The 17,649-nt window shown below is 36.7% G+C and overlaps 1 protein-coding gene across 2 annotated transcripts in view; it reads left to right on the forward strand.

Moving 5' to 3' along the window:
- LOC110965142 (spermatid perinuclear RNA-binding protein-like) overlaps nt 1-17,649 on the forward strand; it is a 133,712-nt gene that overhangs the window by 81,244 nt on the left and 34,819 nt on the right. For both annotated transcript variants that reach the window (XM_022214079.2, XM_022214078.2), the window contains exons 9-11: nt 282-379; nt 4,281-4,374; nt 5,766-5,834. In XM_022214079.2, coding sequence (XP_022069771.2) covers nt 282-379; nt 4,281-4,374; nt 5,766-5,834 — 261 coding nt within the window. The remainder of the gene's footprint in view (nt 1-281; nt 380-4,280; nt 4,375-5,765; nt 5,835-17,649) is intronic.

Below are 17,649 nucleotides of genomic sequence, written 5' to 3' on the forward strand. Positions count from 1 at the left end.
TACTTCTCCACCTGGAACTCTTGTATTTTCTGGTAAACCTTCAGCTCGGTGCTGTAGACGATGTGATTGGATTTTTAAAGGCGATCGCTGAAGGCAGGCTGCTTCCTGACGCTCTGAATCATTGATGAGCGAACACAGCGAGAGCGGGAAGCTTGTTTGTGTTGCACCTTTCAGAAAACCAGCTTTTACATAAGACATGAAAGGCCTGCAGACGGCGGTTTGTTTTCTCTGTAAAGATGCTTCGACTGTCTCAGAAATTCTGACCTGGTTTTTCTTCTCAGGAGGTCCAGGAGTTCACGACCCCTGTGAGAGGGAAGCGACGGACGTCCTGAGCGACCTGAACGCCCAGCAGGCCGACGCCATCACACACAGCGCACAGGTCAGTCAGGTTTACGGGAAAATCCAAAGTTAGACCACAAGTGGTCCATCATTGGGCTTTAAAGCTGCCAAAAAGTCCAAACACAACATCCTAGAGTCCTAACAGACGTCTATGTCTAGTTTAGTTTCCTTTCATTTCAAAACCAAAAAAAAACAAAAGAAAAAGTTCTGCAGTCTGCAAAACTGCAATTATGGAATCTCAAAAACATTTTATTGCCCTTAATCTGATCCGAGTCATTTAATATTCAGTACAATCTTACTTCACAAAGATAACAATTATGTGGCCTTAGAATGGGCTAAAATTTGACGAAAATTGGTCACATTTGCGTCAATTTGGGCTGTAAAACTGCCAAAAAAAGTCCAAACACAACATCAAAGAGTTTAAAATCTGATTTTGTTTTTCTTAAATGGCCAAAAATATTACCAAAAAGACAAAATATTCGTCTAAAAGAACTCAAAACGTGTACAAAAACAACAAACTGTGTAAAATAATTAAAATTTGTTCAGAATGACTAAAATGTAAATAAAGTCAAAAGTTGTCAAAAGTGACAAAGACAAAAAGTAGTTCAATATAAATTTGTCTAGAAAGACCTTCATCGCTGGTCTCATTAGGACCATTAGCATTAGCATTAGCGCTGGTGTTTGATTTTGTTGGTAGTGGTAATAGACATAGCGTTGTTGCTGCTGAGTGTAAATGAGGAGGATGTTTCCCACGCTCATCGCTGGTCTCATTAGGACCTTTAGCATTAGCATTAACATTAGCACTGGTGTTTTGGTTTTGTTGGTAGTGGTAATAGACGTAGCGTTGTTGCTGCTGAGTGTAAATGAGGAGGATGTTTCCCACACTCATCGCTGGTCTCATTAGAACCATTAGCATTAGCATTAGTGCTGGTGTTTTGGTGTTGTTGGTGGTGGTAATAGACATAGCGTTGTTGCTGCTGAGTGTAAATGAGGAGGATGTTTCCCACGCTCATCGCTGGTCTCATTAGGACCTTTAGCATTAGCATTAACATTAGCACTGGTGTTTTGGTTTTGTTGGTAGTGGTAATAGACATAGCGTTGTTGCTGCTGAGTGTAAATGAGGAGGATGTTTCCCACGCTCATCGCTGGTCTCATAAGGACCATTAGCATTAGCATTAGCGCTGGTGTTTTGGTTTTGTTGGTAGTGGTAATAGACATAGCGTTGTTGCTGCTGAGTGTAAATGAGGAGGATGTTTCCCACGCTCATCGCTGGTCTCATAAGGACCATTAGCATTAGCATTAGCGCTGGTGTTTTGGTTTTGTTGGTAGTGGTAATAGACGTAGCATTGTTGCTGCTGAGTGTAAATGAGGAGGATGTTTCCCACACTCATCGCTGGTCTCATTAGAACCATTAGCATTAGCATTAGCATTAGTGCTGGTGTTTTGGTGTTGTTGGTAGTGGTAATAGACATAGCGTTGTTGCTGCTGAGTGTAAATGAGGAGGATGTTTCCCACACTCATCGCTGGTCTCATTAGAACCATTAGCATTAGCATTAGCATTAGTGCTGGTGTTTTGGTGTTGTTGGTAGTGGTAATAGACATAGCGTTGTTGCTGCTGAGTGTAAATGAGGAGGATGTTTCCCACACTCATCGCTGGTCTCATTAGAACCATTAGCATTAGCATTAGCATTAGCGCTGGTGTTTTGGTTTTGTTGGTAGTGGTAATAGACATAGCATTGTTGCTGCTGAGTGTAAATGAGGAGGATGTTTCCCACACTCATCGCTGGTCTCATTAGAACCATTAGCATTAGCATTAGCATTAGTGCTGGTGTTTTGGTGTTGTTGGTAGTGGTAATAGACATAGCGTTGTTGCTGCTGAGTGTAAATGAGGAGTATGTTTCCCACACTCATCGCTGGTCTCATTAGAACCATTAGCATTAGCATTAGCATTAGTGCTGGTGTTTTGGTGTTGTTGGTAGTGGTAATAGACATAGCGTTGTTGCTGCTGAGTGTAAATGAGGAGTATGTTTCCCACACTCATCGCTGGTCTCATTAGAACCATTAGCATTAGCATTAGCATTAGTGCTGGTGTTTTGGTGTTGTTGGTAGTGGTAATAGACGTAGCGTTGTTGCTGCTGCGTGTAAATGAGGAGGATGTTTCCCACGCTCATCTCTGGTCTCGTTAGCAGCAGATCTCTGGTCTTCTGAGGCTACTTCTAGGCTGACGTTAGCTTGAACTCCTTTAAATAACCTTCAGGCAGCAGCAGGAACGTTTGATGCAGCCCGGCGGGAGGCTTGGAGGATCGCAGGTTTCCTTAATGATCACGTTAAACGATCGTCTGAGGAGTTCTAGAGCAGGAAGGAGAGTTTTAGAACGAATCGATTCACCTCCAGAGAAGAAACTCTGCTGCTAAACAACGCCGAGGACGATCATCTCTACAAACTACAGTCTCTCTCTAAGATTCTTTCAGTGATTCCAGCTGCAGTTTGAGTTTTTTCAGCTCAGACTTGGTCAAATTTAAAGTGAAGCTCCTCCACCTCTGGGACCAGTTAACCCAGTGAGCCTGAGGCAGCTTCCAGGGCGAATCCTCCACCTTTAGAAGGACCAGTCACACATGATTTATCCTGGTTTTCTATCAGAACACGCTCAGCTATCCACATATTCCATCATCTGATTTAATAATACTTCATGTATTAGTATTTATATCAAGGAATAAACATGGAAATTGACACAGAGCTGTGACAGAACTCTTTTGGTCATTTTTTAAAACTAGACTTTGCCATTTTATACAACTTCAAAGTCTTTTTGGACATTTTTTTTGTTGTTTGGACAAATTTTAAGCTATTTTGGAGGTTTGTGAGTCACTGTGGACATATTTTTTGTCATTTTAGACAACTTTTTTGTAGTTTTGGACACCTTTTTTGTCTTACCAGACACATTTTCTGGCCACGTGGGGCTATTTCTAGAATATTTACACATGTTTTGGTGAATTCGAACAAGATTTTGTCATTTCATACAACATTTTCAGTCATTTGGGAGTTATATTGAACTAATATTTGTCTTTCTGTACACACTGTGGGTACTTTTTGGTCATTTTAGACAGACACATCATTTGAGTCATTTTGGACAAAAGTTTTTGTCATTTTAGACACATTTCAGTTGTTTTGGACATATTTTTGTCTTACTGGACACATTTTATGGCAATACAGGAACATTTGAGCCCATTTGGACAGTTTCCTTTGTCTGTTTAGACAAATTTGGAATAATTTTGGACCATTTGCTAGTTGTATTTCACTTTTTCTTTTAGTCTTTCTGTACATATTGCGGACCAGTTTTGGGTCATTTTAGACAGGCACAACATCTGACTCTTAATAAGCATTTTAGGACAGTTTTGAAATGTTTTAGTGAAATTAAACGGAAAATGAAATATTATTTATTGTCATAATATGAAAATATTTTATTAAAACTAAACTTTTCTTTTGTCTGGCAGAAAAGTAATTATTTTAAATGTATTGTCAAATTGTGATATACATGTTTTTTTTTTTATCTGTAATGAGGTTTAAAATGTAATTAACTTGTACACCTACTTACTACTACACATAATTACGTGAAAAAATTCAGCTTTAAACACATTTTTTCCGTTCTTTCTGCTCTAATGTGCCTCTGATTGGTCGTCGCTGTAATAAACATAAAGTTGTTGTTAGTTTTGCTCTGAGGACGGAGCAGAAATGAAGCGTGTGAATATTTCTGCTTCCTCTGTAATGCACGACGTTTCTCCCAGCAGAATGATCTGGTTCAAACAAACGCCGGCGAGTTTCTCTGATAATTAAAGCCCATTGATCGGGATAAATGGCAGCCTGTTTGTTCCTCTGTGCTGCTGGTTTTACAGCGTTGTGGCCTTATTCTGTCTGCTGTTTGTGTGTTTGTTTGTTTTTTCCAGCATGCGTTACGCCTCCTGGCCTTTGGACAGCTTTACAAGGTCCTGAATATGGATCCTCTGCCGGCCAACAAGCCTTCACCGAGGCTCTTAGAAGGCGAGTGTTTGCCTTCTGCTCATTTTCATGTAAATCTGTGTGTTTTTATAAGTACTTAGTTACTTTTTAATGATATTTTGTTGTGTTTCTTTCTCTCTTTAAGCCTCCCAGTGAAGCTTCTGCTGTTTAGCGATATTAGCCCTCTGAATTCCAAGCAGCTTGTAGTCATTTGTATTTATTCATGTGGAATTTTTGCTCTTTTTCATGGCAAAATAATGTCTTTCTCCTCTGTGGAAACAGAACAAACATTACTAGAAGTAGAGAGAACTCGGAATAATCTTTTCTACAGTTAGTGACTTAAATCATAAAAAAGAAAAAAGAAAGTTTAATTTCTTTGATAATTGTTATTTACAAAAATGGGAAAAAAATACAATTCCCGTGTTTTTTTCCCAGCTGTTACCAATATTGGAAACAACTGTGCCTCTACATACTGTAGGTGTTTAATTAGTCACACATAGACTCATATTTATGACAATTTTACATCTGTATTTAAATATTTCCTACTCGTCTCCTCATGGCTCTGTGAAAACACTGCCTGCAGCTCAATCAAATATTTACGGATTTTTTTTTAAGTGTTTGTTGGCCACATGTGAGTCAATAATGACTTTTCACTTTTGCTGTAGAACTCAGAATTTTTGGGATTTTTGCAGAATCTTGTTACTGTAAAGCATTTTTTTAAAAGTCAGACAAATATGAAATATTTTTGATGAAATAATCACAATTTTAAGCTTAGAGTTTGTAATTTTTTCCCCCACGCAACGGCACTTTTTAAATTTCTCAACTGCACTTTTTTCCCCTTTTATTTCTGTTTCTTTCATATTTTATTCCAGTTGTTTAATTCTTTATCCCAGTGTTTTAACTTTTACGACACTTTTACGTGTAGGAATACACCTTCAATTCCGTTGAACATGTTTAAAAACACTAATGAAGACATTCTATTCTGTTTTGTTCTTTATACATTACAAGAAAGACAAAGCAATGTCTGGGTTTTTGTCATGTCACTTATGTACAGATGAGCCACTTACAGCTCTTTGGTTGCGTCAATTAACGCAGAATTTTTATTATTTTACAGAATTTTGTTTAAGTAAATTATTTTTTGGCAGGTTTTTAAATGAGACATGTAGAATAAATGGATTTTGATAAAATAGCACAATTTTAAGCAAATATTTGGTTACTTTTTCCAATAGAATGGCAGGTCAGGCGTGGTTAGTTCAAAGACTGTATTTTTTCTGTTTTTACAGTTTCTTGCTCTGATAAACGGTGTAATTTTGGTAATTTTTTAAAGGATAACATGCCTCTCCAGCCCACAGACAGCTTTCGGTGTTCAGAGGGTTAATGACAGTAATAACTCGTCTGGATGTCTGATCGGTGGGTTTGTTTCTGCTCTGCAGGCGGCTGTCAGAAGAGGCTTCGGGACGACGTCGGCTCAGATGACAGAGATTTCATCAAAAGGATGAAAGGTGACTTTGACGGTCGACTGGTTTCTTCAGTTTCATGTTCTTCCTCTAAAACACAGGAAACCCAACAGTAGATACCTGAAGCACGTTAAGGTGTCACTAAAAATATCAAACAATCACAAATATTCTGGCTCTTTCACAGATTTATTGAAGGTCTTCTAGAAATACGACAAAATCTGTTGGGTCAAAAATATCTGTGCAGCAACTTGGGGATGTAGAAGGTTGTGTTAATGAAATGTTCTTCGTTTCTTGGTTTCTGAACTTTGCCATGACTGATTATGTTTGACTACAGCTGCTGACTCCTCTGATCCAGTTTTAGATCCACTCATTAGACTCAAACACTCCAGTGGGAAAGTCTGAGGAGATCCGCAAAGATCCGAAAAGGCAGATCATTGACTTTAACAAGTCAGAAAGTCACTTGGAACCATTTCAAAGCGGCTTCAGACCCACAATCATCTGTTTTTTTAGAATAAAGTTCATGGTCCAGTTGTGTTACTGCCAGAATCACTTAAAGAGAAACCTTCTGGAGGAAAGTTCTGTGGTCAGATGGAACAAAAACTGAAGGTGAGGCCTTTAACCCCAAGAACACCAAACCTACCATCAAGCATGGAGGTGGCAGCATCATGCTCTGGGGCTTTCTAGAAGAGCTTCTGGACTTGTTTCAGACTGTATGTTGGACTGGTTCTGGACTTTCTTGGGACTGGTTTATGTTTGGTTCTAGTCTTGGTTCTCCTGGTTTTGGATGTGATTTAAAGTTGGTTTAGGATTTATTTTACTCTGGATCTGGTCCTGGATGAGGACTGGTTGTCTTGGGTGGGTCTTAGACCTTTTTAGGAGTAGTAAAGGTTTGGTTTGGTCCTGATATTGTCCTGGTTTTTGACTTTGTTTTGGAACTAGTTTAGTACTGGTTTCAGACTGGTTTCTGACTGGTTCTGAACATTTTTGGACTGGTTTAGGTTTAATTTTGGGTTAGATCTTTTTAGGACTGTTTTGTGTATCGTTACAGGCAATATTTTGGAGTGATTTTGGGATCATTTTGTGTCTCTTAATGGTAATTTTTGCACTTTTGCAATAATTTTTTGGGGTCCTTTTAGATCTTAAAGTCATTTCAAGTCTTTCTGGGTTCATCTTGTGTCTTTTTGGCGTAGTTTTGTGTGTCTTTAAGGTAATTTTGTGTCTCTATGGTCATTTTGTGTCTATTTATAGTCATTGTATGTCTCTTTTTGGTGACTTTTTTGTCTCTTTCTGTAGTTTTGTATGTCTGTAGGTGAATGATAGGACATTCAGGGTCATTGGAAACTCTAGACTGTGGTTCTATCGATGGTCATAACAGGTGGATGTAAACTTTTGTTTACTAATATATAAAAGTTGTTTTCATGCATGTCCTCCTGTAGGATGATGAGTTGTGTAGAAACGGCTACGTTCTCCTGCGGATGACCTCGTTCACACTGAAAACCAATCTCCCTCCAGTGTGCATATTTGAATGGCGATCAGCAGGCTGATGAATGATGTTGTGTTGCGTTGCGGCAGTTTGACAACCTGCATTAGTTTCCGTTTATTGACACACTGCTGAACATTGTGTTAGTTTGTTGAGTCCAGTCTCATTTTTACTCACTCTGGGATCATTTTTCACTGCGATATAAAATCCTGCACCTCTAATGGAAACACAACAACCATGACTGGACACTCTGTGTCCATGTTTGTGGTGCTTTTTAATGTTTGTGGAAGTGGGTTTTTTTGTCTCTCATTTTATATCTTTTTGCATCTCATTCTAGACAGTTTGCATCTATATATGATCATTTTGTGTCTCACTGATTGTTTTGGGTGCGATTGTTTTGTGTCTCTTTGTTGTCATTTGTGTCCCTTTATACTCATTTTGTGTCACTTTGTGGTTATTTTGTGTCTCTTTATATTCTTTTTGTGTCTCTTTTTGGTCATTTTGTGTCTCTTCATAGTCATTTTGTGTCTCTTTATGGTCATTTCATGTCTGTTTGTTTTCATTTTGCGTGTCTTTGTGGTCATTTTGTGTCTCTTCATAGTCATTTTATGTCTCTTTGTGGTTTTTGTGTCTCTGTGGTTATTTTGCACCGCTTTGTGGTCATTTTTACTCCACCAAGGAACGGCAGGGTTATGTGACGATCGGTGTACGTTTGTCTGTGAGTCTGTCTGTCTGTCTGTCTGTCTGTGTGAAACATAACTGAGAAACGGATTTGGATGAAATTTTCAGGAAAAGTCAGAAATGACACAAGGACCACCTCATTAAATTTTCACAGTTACGCGGCTTATAGTCTGGATCCACGGACTTGTTCACACGTTACATTGTGAGATATAGCTGCCGGCATGGCGACGCTGTAACCATGACAAATGAGCACTGTGTCAGTTACCTGCTGACGATCACATGATTGCAGACAGGTGCTACTGAAGAGAAAAGAACAAAACAAAACCTAAAGCGAACTTTACCCACAAGCTGATGTTAACCTACTGAAACGAAATAACAGACAATTCATGCAAAGTAAGGCCCTAACCAAAAAAAGAATACACAGCACACAGTAGCACTCCTATCCTACAACAAGTTCTGTATAAATTAGACTATACCAAAGATCTATTTGTACACAAAAAATGCTCAACAAACAATGTTCATAAACCCGTTTCTGGACAGCTGAACTCCTGAACTGCTGGACCAATCCATCTTCAGCTTCTTTGAGGCAGGCGGGGCAAAACCATGGGAGCAGGACAGACGAAGATGGACGACAGGTTCGCAGCTGTTGAAAATGGAAATGACAACTGAGGAGGAGGACAACAAAGGCCCAGGACCGTAACAATCATCCAAAATGTATTAAAAAAGTCAGAGTTTAGTATGTCGTCAAAAATATGAAAAAACGTCATAGTTTAGTATGTCGTCCAAATATGGCCAAAAACGTCATAGTTTAGTATGTCATCAACGCCATAGTATAGTATGTTGAAACAAAGTATGATTTTTTTTTAACGTCATAAAAACATGCTACATGATGAAATAATGTAAAGTAGGTTGTAAGAGGGGCACCCATATAGCTCAACAGATTAAGCAGGTAAACCATATATACGGTCTGGTCCCGGACACAATGGCCCGGGTTCGATTCCCACTCGCGCAGCCCGTTGCTGTGTGTCTTCCCCCAAACAGTATGTCGTCCAAAATATGACTAACAACGTCATAGTTTAGTTTGTCATCAAAAATATGACTTTAGTATAACATGAAACACGTAATAGTTTAGTATGTCGTTCAAAATGTGACAAAACCATCATGTTTAGTATGTGGTCTAAAATATGAAAATAACGTCATAGTTTAGTATGTCGTCCAGAATATGACAAAAACATCATGGTTTAGTATGTCGTCCAAAATATGGCCAAAAACGTCATAGTTTAGTATGTCATCAACGCCATAGTATAGTATGTTGAAACAAAGTATGATTTTTTTTAGCATCGTAAAAACATGCCACATGATGAAATAATGTAAAGTAGGCTGTAAGAGGGACACCCATATAGCTCAGCAGGTTAAGCGGATGAATCATGTCTAAGGCCTGGTCCTACATGCAACGGCCTGGGTTCGATTCCCACTCAAACGGCCAATTGCTGCATGTCTTCCCCCAAGTAGTACGTCGTCAGAAATATGAGTAACAACATCATGGTTTAGTATGTGGTCCAAAATATGAAAATAACGTAATATTTTCGTATGTCGTCCAAAATATGAAAAAAACGTCATATTTTAGTATGTCGTCCAGAATATGACAAAAATGTCATAGTTTAGTATGTCGTCCAAAATATGAAAAAAACGTCATATTTTAGTATGTCGTCCAGAATATGACAAAAACGTCATAGTTTAGTATGTCGTCCAAAATATGGCCAAAAACGTCATAGTTTAGTATGTCATCAACGCCATAGTATAGTATGTCGAAATGAAGTACGAGTTTTTTTAACGTCATAAAAACATGCCACATGATGAAATAATGTAAAGTAGGCTGTAAGACGGGAACCCATATAGCTCGACAGGATAAGCGGGCGAACCATGTATAGGGTCTCGTCCAAGATGCAATGGCCATAGTTCGATTCCCACTTGCGCGGCCCATTGCTGCATGTCTTCCCCCAAATAGTATGTCATCCAAAATATGACAGACAACATCATAGTTTAGTACGTCAAAAAAAAGTATGATTTTTTTTTAACATGTTGTAAAAACATGCCACATGATGAAATACTGTATTGTAGGCTGTAACAGGGGCATCCATATAGTTCAACAGGTTAAGCGGGTGAATCATGTATAGATTGTGGTCCCCGACGCAGCGTCCTGGGTTCGATTCCCACTCGTGTGGCCTGTTGCTGCATGTCTTCCCCCAAATAGTATGTCGTCAAATATATGACTAACAACGTTGTAGTTTAGTCTGTGATTCAAAATATGAAAAAACATCATAGTTTAGTATGTCGTCCAGAATATAACAAAAACGTCATAGTTTAGTATGTCATCAACGCCATAGTATTGTATGTCAAAAAAAAGTACAATTTTTTAAGATGTCGTAAAAACATGCTACATGATGAAATAATGTAAAGTAGGTTGTAAGAGGGGCACTCATATAGCTCAACAGGTTAAGCAGGCGAACTGTGTATAGGGTCGGGTCCCCGACGCAACGGCCCGGGTTCGAGTCCCATTCACGCGGCCCATTGCTGCATGTCTTCCGCCAAATAGTATGTCGTCCAAAATATGACGAGCAACGTCATAGTTAAGTATGTGATCAACGCTATAACATGCCGTACAAACATGCTACATGATGAAATAATGTAAAGTAGGTTGGAAGAGGGGCACTCATATAGCTCAACAGGTTAAGCGGGAGAACCACGTCGAGGGTCTGGTCCCGGGTTCGATTCCCACTTGCGTGGCCCATTGCTGTACGTCTTCCGCCAAATAGTATGTCGTCCAAAATATGACTGACAACATCATAGATCAGTATGTCGGCCAAAAACGTCACTATTTAGTATGTCGTCGAAAAAACGTCATAGTTTCGTATGTTTTCCAAAATATGGCCAAAAATGTCATAGTTTAGTATGTCGTCCAGAATATGACAAAAACGTCATAGTTTAGTATGTCATCCAAAATATGAAAAAGTCATAGTTTAGTATGTCATCCAAAATATGGCCAAAAACGTCATAGTTTAGTATGTCGTCCAAAATCTGACAAAAACGTCATAGTTTACAATGTCATCCAAAATATGAGTTTAGTATGTCGTCCAAAATATGAAAAAAACGTCATAGTTTAGTATGTCGTCCAAAATGTGACCAAAAACGTCATACTTTAGTATGTTGTCCCAGATTTTGCCAAAAACGTCATAGTTTACTGTGTCATCCAAAATGTTGAAAAAACGTCATAGTTTAGTATGCCGTCCAAAATGTGGCCAAAAACGTCATAGTTTTGTATGTCGTCCAAAATATGGCCAAAAACGTCATAGTTTAGTATGTCGTCCAAAATGTGACAAAAAACGTCATAGTTTAGTATGTCGTCCAAAATGTGACAGAAAACTTCGCAGTTTAGTATGTCGTCCAAAATATGGCCAAGAACGTCTTAGTTTAGTATGTCGTCGAAAATGTGACAAAAACGTCATAGTTTAGTATGTCGTCCAAAATATGGCCAAGAACGTCATAGTTTAGTATGTCATCGAAAATGTGGCAAAAAACGTCGTAGTTTAGTATGTCGTCCAAAATGTGACAAAAACGTCATAGTTTAGTATGTCGTCCAAAATATGGCCAAAAACGTCATAGTTTAGTATGTCGTCCAAAATGTGACAAAAAATGTCGTAGTTTAGTATGTCGTCCAAAATATGAAAAAAACGTCATAGTTTAGTATGTCGTCCAAAATGTGACAAAAACGTCAATTTTACTGTCTTTGAAAATGCTAAAAACAGTCATCGTTTAGTATGTCGTCCAAAATCTGACAAAAACGTCATAGTTTAGTATGTCGTCCAAAATATGACAACAACGTCACAGTTTAGTATGTCGTCCAAAATATGGCCAAAAACGTCATAGTTTAGTATGTCGTCCAAAATGTGACAAAAAACGTCATAGTTTAGTATGTCGTCCAAAAAATGAAAAAAAACGTCATAGTTTAGTATGTCGTTGAAAATGTGACAAAAACGTCATAGTTTAGTATGTCGTCCAAAATATGGCCAAGAACGTCTTAGTTTAGTATGTCGTCCAAAATATGGCCAAAAACGTCATAGTTTAGTATGTCGTCCAAAATGTGACAGAAAACGTCGTAGTTTAGTATGTCGTCCAAAATATGAAAAAAACGTCATAGTTTAGTATGTCGTCCAAAATATGGCCAAGAACGTCTTAGTTTAGTATGTCGTCGAAAATGTGACAAAAACGTCATAGTTTACTGTGTCATCGAAAATGTTGAAAAAAACGTCATAGTTTAGTATGCCGTCCAAAATGTGGCCAAAAACGTCATAGTTTAGTATGTCGTCCAAAATGTGACAAAAAACGTCATAGTTTAGTATGTCGTCCAAAATGTGACAGAAAACGTCGTAGTTTAGTATGTCGTCCAAAATATGAAAAAAAACGTCATAGTTTAGTATGTCGTCCAAAATGTGACAAAAACGTCAATTTTACTATGTCTTTGAAAATGCTGAGAAAAGTCATAGTTTAGTATGTCGTCGAAAATGTGGCAAAAAACGTCGTAGTTTAGTATGTCGTCCAAAATATGAAAAAATCGTCATAGTTTAGTATGTCGTCCAAAATGTGGCCAAAAAGTCATAGTTTAGTATGTCGTTGAAAATGTGACAAAAACGTCATAGTTTAGTATGTCGTCCAAAATATGGCCAAAAACGTCATAGTTTAGTATGTCGTCCAAAATGTGACAAAAACGTCAATTTTACTGTCTTTGAAAATGCGTAAAAAAGTCATAGTTTAGTATGTCGTCCAAAATGTGACAAAAACGTCAATTTTACTATGTCTTTGAAAATGCTAAAAAAAGTAATAGTTTAGTATGTCGTTGAAAATGTGACAAAAACGTCAATTTTACTATGTCTTTGAAAATGCTAAAAAAAGTAATAGTTTAGTATGTCGTCCAAAATGTGGCAAAAAACGTCGTAATTTAGTATGTCGTCCAAAATATGAAAAAAACGTCATAGTTTAGTATGTCGTCCAAAATGTGACAAAAACGTCAATTTTACTATGTCTTTGAAAATGCTGAAAAAAGTCATAGTTTAGTATGTCGTCCAAAATATGGCCAAGAACGTCTTAGTTTAGTATGTCGTCCAAAATATGGCCAAGAACGTCTTAGTTTAGTATGTCGTCGAAAATGTGACAAAAACGTCATAGTTTAGGATGTCGTCCAAAATATGGCCAAGAACGTCTTAGTTTAGTATGTCGTCGAAAATGTGGCAAAAACGTCGTAGTTTAGTATGTCGTCCAAAATATGAAAAAATCGTCATAGTTTAGTATGTCGTCCAAAATGTGGCCAAAAAAGTCAGTTTCGTATGTCGTTGAAAATGTGACAAAAACGTCATAGTTTAGTATGTCGTCCAAAATGTGACAAAAAACGTCATAGTTTAGTATGTCGTCCAAAATGTGACAGAAAACGTCGTAGTTTAGTATGTCGTCCAAAATATGAAAAAAACGTCATAGTTTAGTATGTCGTCCAAAATGTGACAAAAACGTCAATTTTACTATGTCTTTGAAAATGCTGAGAAAAGTCATAGTTTAGTATGTCGTCGAAAATGTGGCAAAAAACGTCGTAGTTTAGTATGTCGTCCAAAATATGAAAAAATCGTCATAGTTTAGTATGTCGTCCAAAATGTGGCCAAAAAAGTCATAGTTTAGTATGTCGTTGAAAATGTGACAAAAACGTCATAGTTTAGTATGTCGTCCAAAATATGGCCAAAAACGTCATAGTTTAGTATGTCGTCCAAAATGTGACAAAAACGTCAATTTTACTATGTCTTTGAAAATGCGTAAAAAAGTCATAGTTTAGTATGTCGTCCAAAATGTGACAAAAACGTCAATTTTACTATGTCTTTGAAAATGCTAAAAAAAGTAATAGTTTAGTATGTCGTTGAAAATGTGACAAAAACGTCATAGTTTAGTATGTCGTCCAAAATATGGCCAAGAACGTCTTAGTTTAGTATGTCGTCGAAAATGTGACAAAAACGTCATAGTTTAGTATGTCGTCCAAAATGTGGCAAAAAACGTCGTAGTTTAGTATGTCGTCCAAAATATGAAAAAAACGTCATAGTTTAGTATGTCGTCCAAAATGTGACAAAAACGTCAATTTTACTATGTCTTTGAAAATGCTGAAAAAAGTCATAGTTTAGTATGTCGTCGAAAATGTGACAAAAACGTCATAGTTTAGGATGTCGTCCAAAATATGGCCAAGAACGTCTTAGTTTAGTATGTCGTCCAAAATGTGGCCAAAAACGTCATAGTTTAGTATGTCGTCCAAAATGTGACAAAAAACGTCATAGTTTAGTATGTCGTCCAAAATGTGACAAAAAACGTCATAGTTTAGTATGCCGTCCAAAATGTGGCCAAAAACGTCATAGTTTAGTATGTCGTCCAAAATGTGACAAAAAACGTCATAGTTTAGTATGTCGTCCAAAATGTGACAGAAAACGTCGTAGTTTAGTATGTCGTCCAAAATATGAAAAAAACGTCATAGTTTAGTATGTCGTCCAAAATGTGACAAAAACGTCAATTTTACTATGTCTTTGAAAATGCTGAGAAAAGTCATAGTTTAGTATGTCGTCGAAAATGTGGCAAAAAACGTCGTAGTTTAGTATGTCGTCCAAAATATGAAAAAATCGTCATAGTTTAGTATGTCGTCCAAAATGTGGCCAAAAAAGTCATAGTTTAGTATGTCGTTGAAAATGTGACAAAAACGTCATAGTTTAGTATGTCGTCCAAAATATGGCCAAAAACGTCATAGTTTAGTATGTCGTCCAAAATGTGACAAAAACGTCAATTTTACTGTCTTTGAAAATGCGTAAAAAAGTCATAGTTTAGTATGTCGTCCAAAATGTGACAAAAACGTCAATTTTACTATGTCTTTGAAAATGCTAAAAAAGTAATAGTTTAGTATGTCGTTGAAAATGTGACAAAAACGTCAATTTTACTATGTCTTTGAAAATGCTAAAAAAAGTAATAGTTTAGTATGTCGTCCAAAATGTGGCAAAAAACGTCGTAATTTAGTATGTCGTCCAAAATATGAAAAAAACGTCATAGTTTAGTATGTCGTCCAAAATGTGACAAAAACGTCAATTTTACTATGTCTTTGAAAATGCTGAAAAAAGTCATAGTTTAGTATGTCGTCCAAAATATGGCCAAGAACGTCTTAGTTTAGTATGTCGTCCAAAATATGGCCAAGAACGTCTTAGTTTAGTATGTCGTCGAAAATGTGACAAAAACGTCATAGTTTAGGATGTCGTCCAAAATATGGCCAAGAACGTCTTAGTTTAGTATGTCGTCGAAAATGTGGCAAAAACGTCGTAGTTTAGTATGTCGTCCAAAATATGAAAAAATCGTCATAGTTTAGTATGTCGTCCAAAATGTGGCCAAAAAAGTCAGTTTCGTATGTCGTTGAAAATGTGACAAAAACGTCATAGTTTAGTATGTCGTCCAAAATGTGACAAAAAACGTCATAGTTTAGTATGTCGTCCAAAATGTGACAGAAAACGTCGTAGTTTAGTATGTCGTCCAAAATATGAAAAAAAACGTCATAGTTTAGTATGTCGTCCAAAATGTGACAAAAACGTCAATTTTACTATGTCTTTGAAAATGCTGAGAAAAGTCATAGTTTAGTATGTCGTCGAAAATGTGGCAAAAAACGTCGTAGTTTAGTATGTCGTCCAAAATATGAAAAAATCGTCATAGTTTAGTATGTCGTCCAAAATGTGGCCAAAAAAGTCATAGTTTAGTATGTCGTTGAAAATGTGACAAAAACGTCATAGTTTAGTATGTCGTCCAAAATATGGCCAAAAACGTCATAGTTTAGTATGTCGTCCAAAATGTGACAAAAACGTCAATTTTACTATGTCTTTGAAAATGCGTAAAAAAGTCATAGTTTAGTATGTCGTCCAAAATGTGACAAAAACGTCAATTTTACTATGTCTTTGAAAATGCTAAAAAAAGTAATAGTTTAGTATGTCGTTGAAAATGTGACAAAAACGTCATAGTTTAGTATGTCGTCCAAAATATGGCCAAGAACGTCTTAGTTTAGTATGTCGTCGAAAATGTGACAAAAACGTCATAGTTTAGTATGTCGTCCAAAATGTGGCAAAAAACGTCGTAGTTTAGTATGTCGTCCAAAATATGAAAAAAACGTCATAGTTTAGTATGTCGTCCAAAATGTGACAAAAACGTCAATTTTACTATGTCTTTGAAAATGCTGAAAAAAGTCATAGTTTAGTATGTCGTCGAAAATGTGGCAAAAACGTCGTAGTTTAGTATGTCGTCCAAAATATGAAAAAATCGTCATAGTTTAGTATGTCGTCCAAAATGTGGCCAAAAAAGTCAGTTTCGTATGTCGTTGAAAATGTGACAAAAACGTCATAGTTTAGTATGTCGTCCAAAATATGGCCAAAAACGTCATAGTTTAGTATGTCGTCCAAAATGTGACAAAAAACATCATAGTTTAGTATGTCGTCCAAAATATGAAAAAAACGTCATTGTTTAGTATGTCGTCCAAAATGTGGCCAAAAAAGGCATAGTTTAGTATGTCGTCCAAAATGTGACAAAAAACGTCGTAGTTTAGTATGTCGTCCAAAATATGAAAAAAACGTCATGGTTTAGTATGTCGTCCAAAATGTGACAAAAATGTCAATTTTACTATGTCTTTGAAAATGCTGAAAAAAGTCATAGTTTAGTATGTCGTCCAAAATATGGCCAAAAACGTCATAGTTTAGTATGTCGTCCAAAATGTGACAAAAACGTCAATTTTACTGTCTTTGAAAATGCGTAAAAAAGTCATAGTTTAGTATGTCGTCCAAAATGTGACAAAAACGTCAATTTTACTATGTCTTTGAAAATGCTAAAAAAAGTAATAGTTTAGTATGTCGTTGAAAATGTGACAAAAACGTCATAGTTTAGTATGTCGTCCAAAATGTGACAAAAATGTCAATTTTACTATGTCTTTGAAAATGCTGAAAAAAGTCATAGTTTAGTATGTCGTCCAAAATATGGCCAAAAACGTCATAGTTTAGTATGTCGTCCAAAATGTGACAAAAACGTCAATTTTACTGTCTTTGAAAATGCGTAAAAAAGTCATAGTTTAGTATGTCGTCCAAAATGTGACAAAAACGTCAATTTTACTATGTCTTTGAAAATGCTAAAAAAAGTAATAGTTTAGTATGTCGTTGAAAATGTGACAAAAACGTCATAGTTTAGTATGTCGTCCAAAATATGGCCAAGAACGTCTTAGTTTAGTATGTCGTCGAAAATGTGACAAAAAACGTCGTAGTTTAGTATGTCGTCCAAAATATGAAAAAAACGTCATAGTTTAGTACACACGTGGACAAAATTGTTGGTACCCCTCAGTTAAAGAAGGAAAAACCCACAATTCTCACTGAAATCACTTGAAACTCACAAAAGTAACAATAAATAAAAATTTATTGAAAATTAAATAATCAAAATCAGCCATCACTTTTGAATTGTTGATTAACATAATTATTTAAAAAAACAAACTAATGAAATAGGGCTGGACAAAAATGATGGTACCCATAACTTCATATTTTGTTGCACAACCTTTTGAGGCAATCACTGCAATTAAACGATTTCTGTATTTGTCAATGAGCGTTCTGCAGC

The sequence above is a fragment of the Acanthochromis polyacanthus genome, chromosome 7 (assembly GCF_021347895.1).
Source record: "Acanthochromis polyacanthus isolate Apoly-LR-REF ecotype Palm Island chromosome 7, KAUST_Apoly_ChrSc, whole genome shotgun sequence".
In the NCBI taxonomy this organism is placed as follows: Eukaryota; Metazoa; Chordata; class Actinopteri; family Pomacentridae; genus Acanthochromis; species Acanthochromis polyacanthus.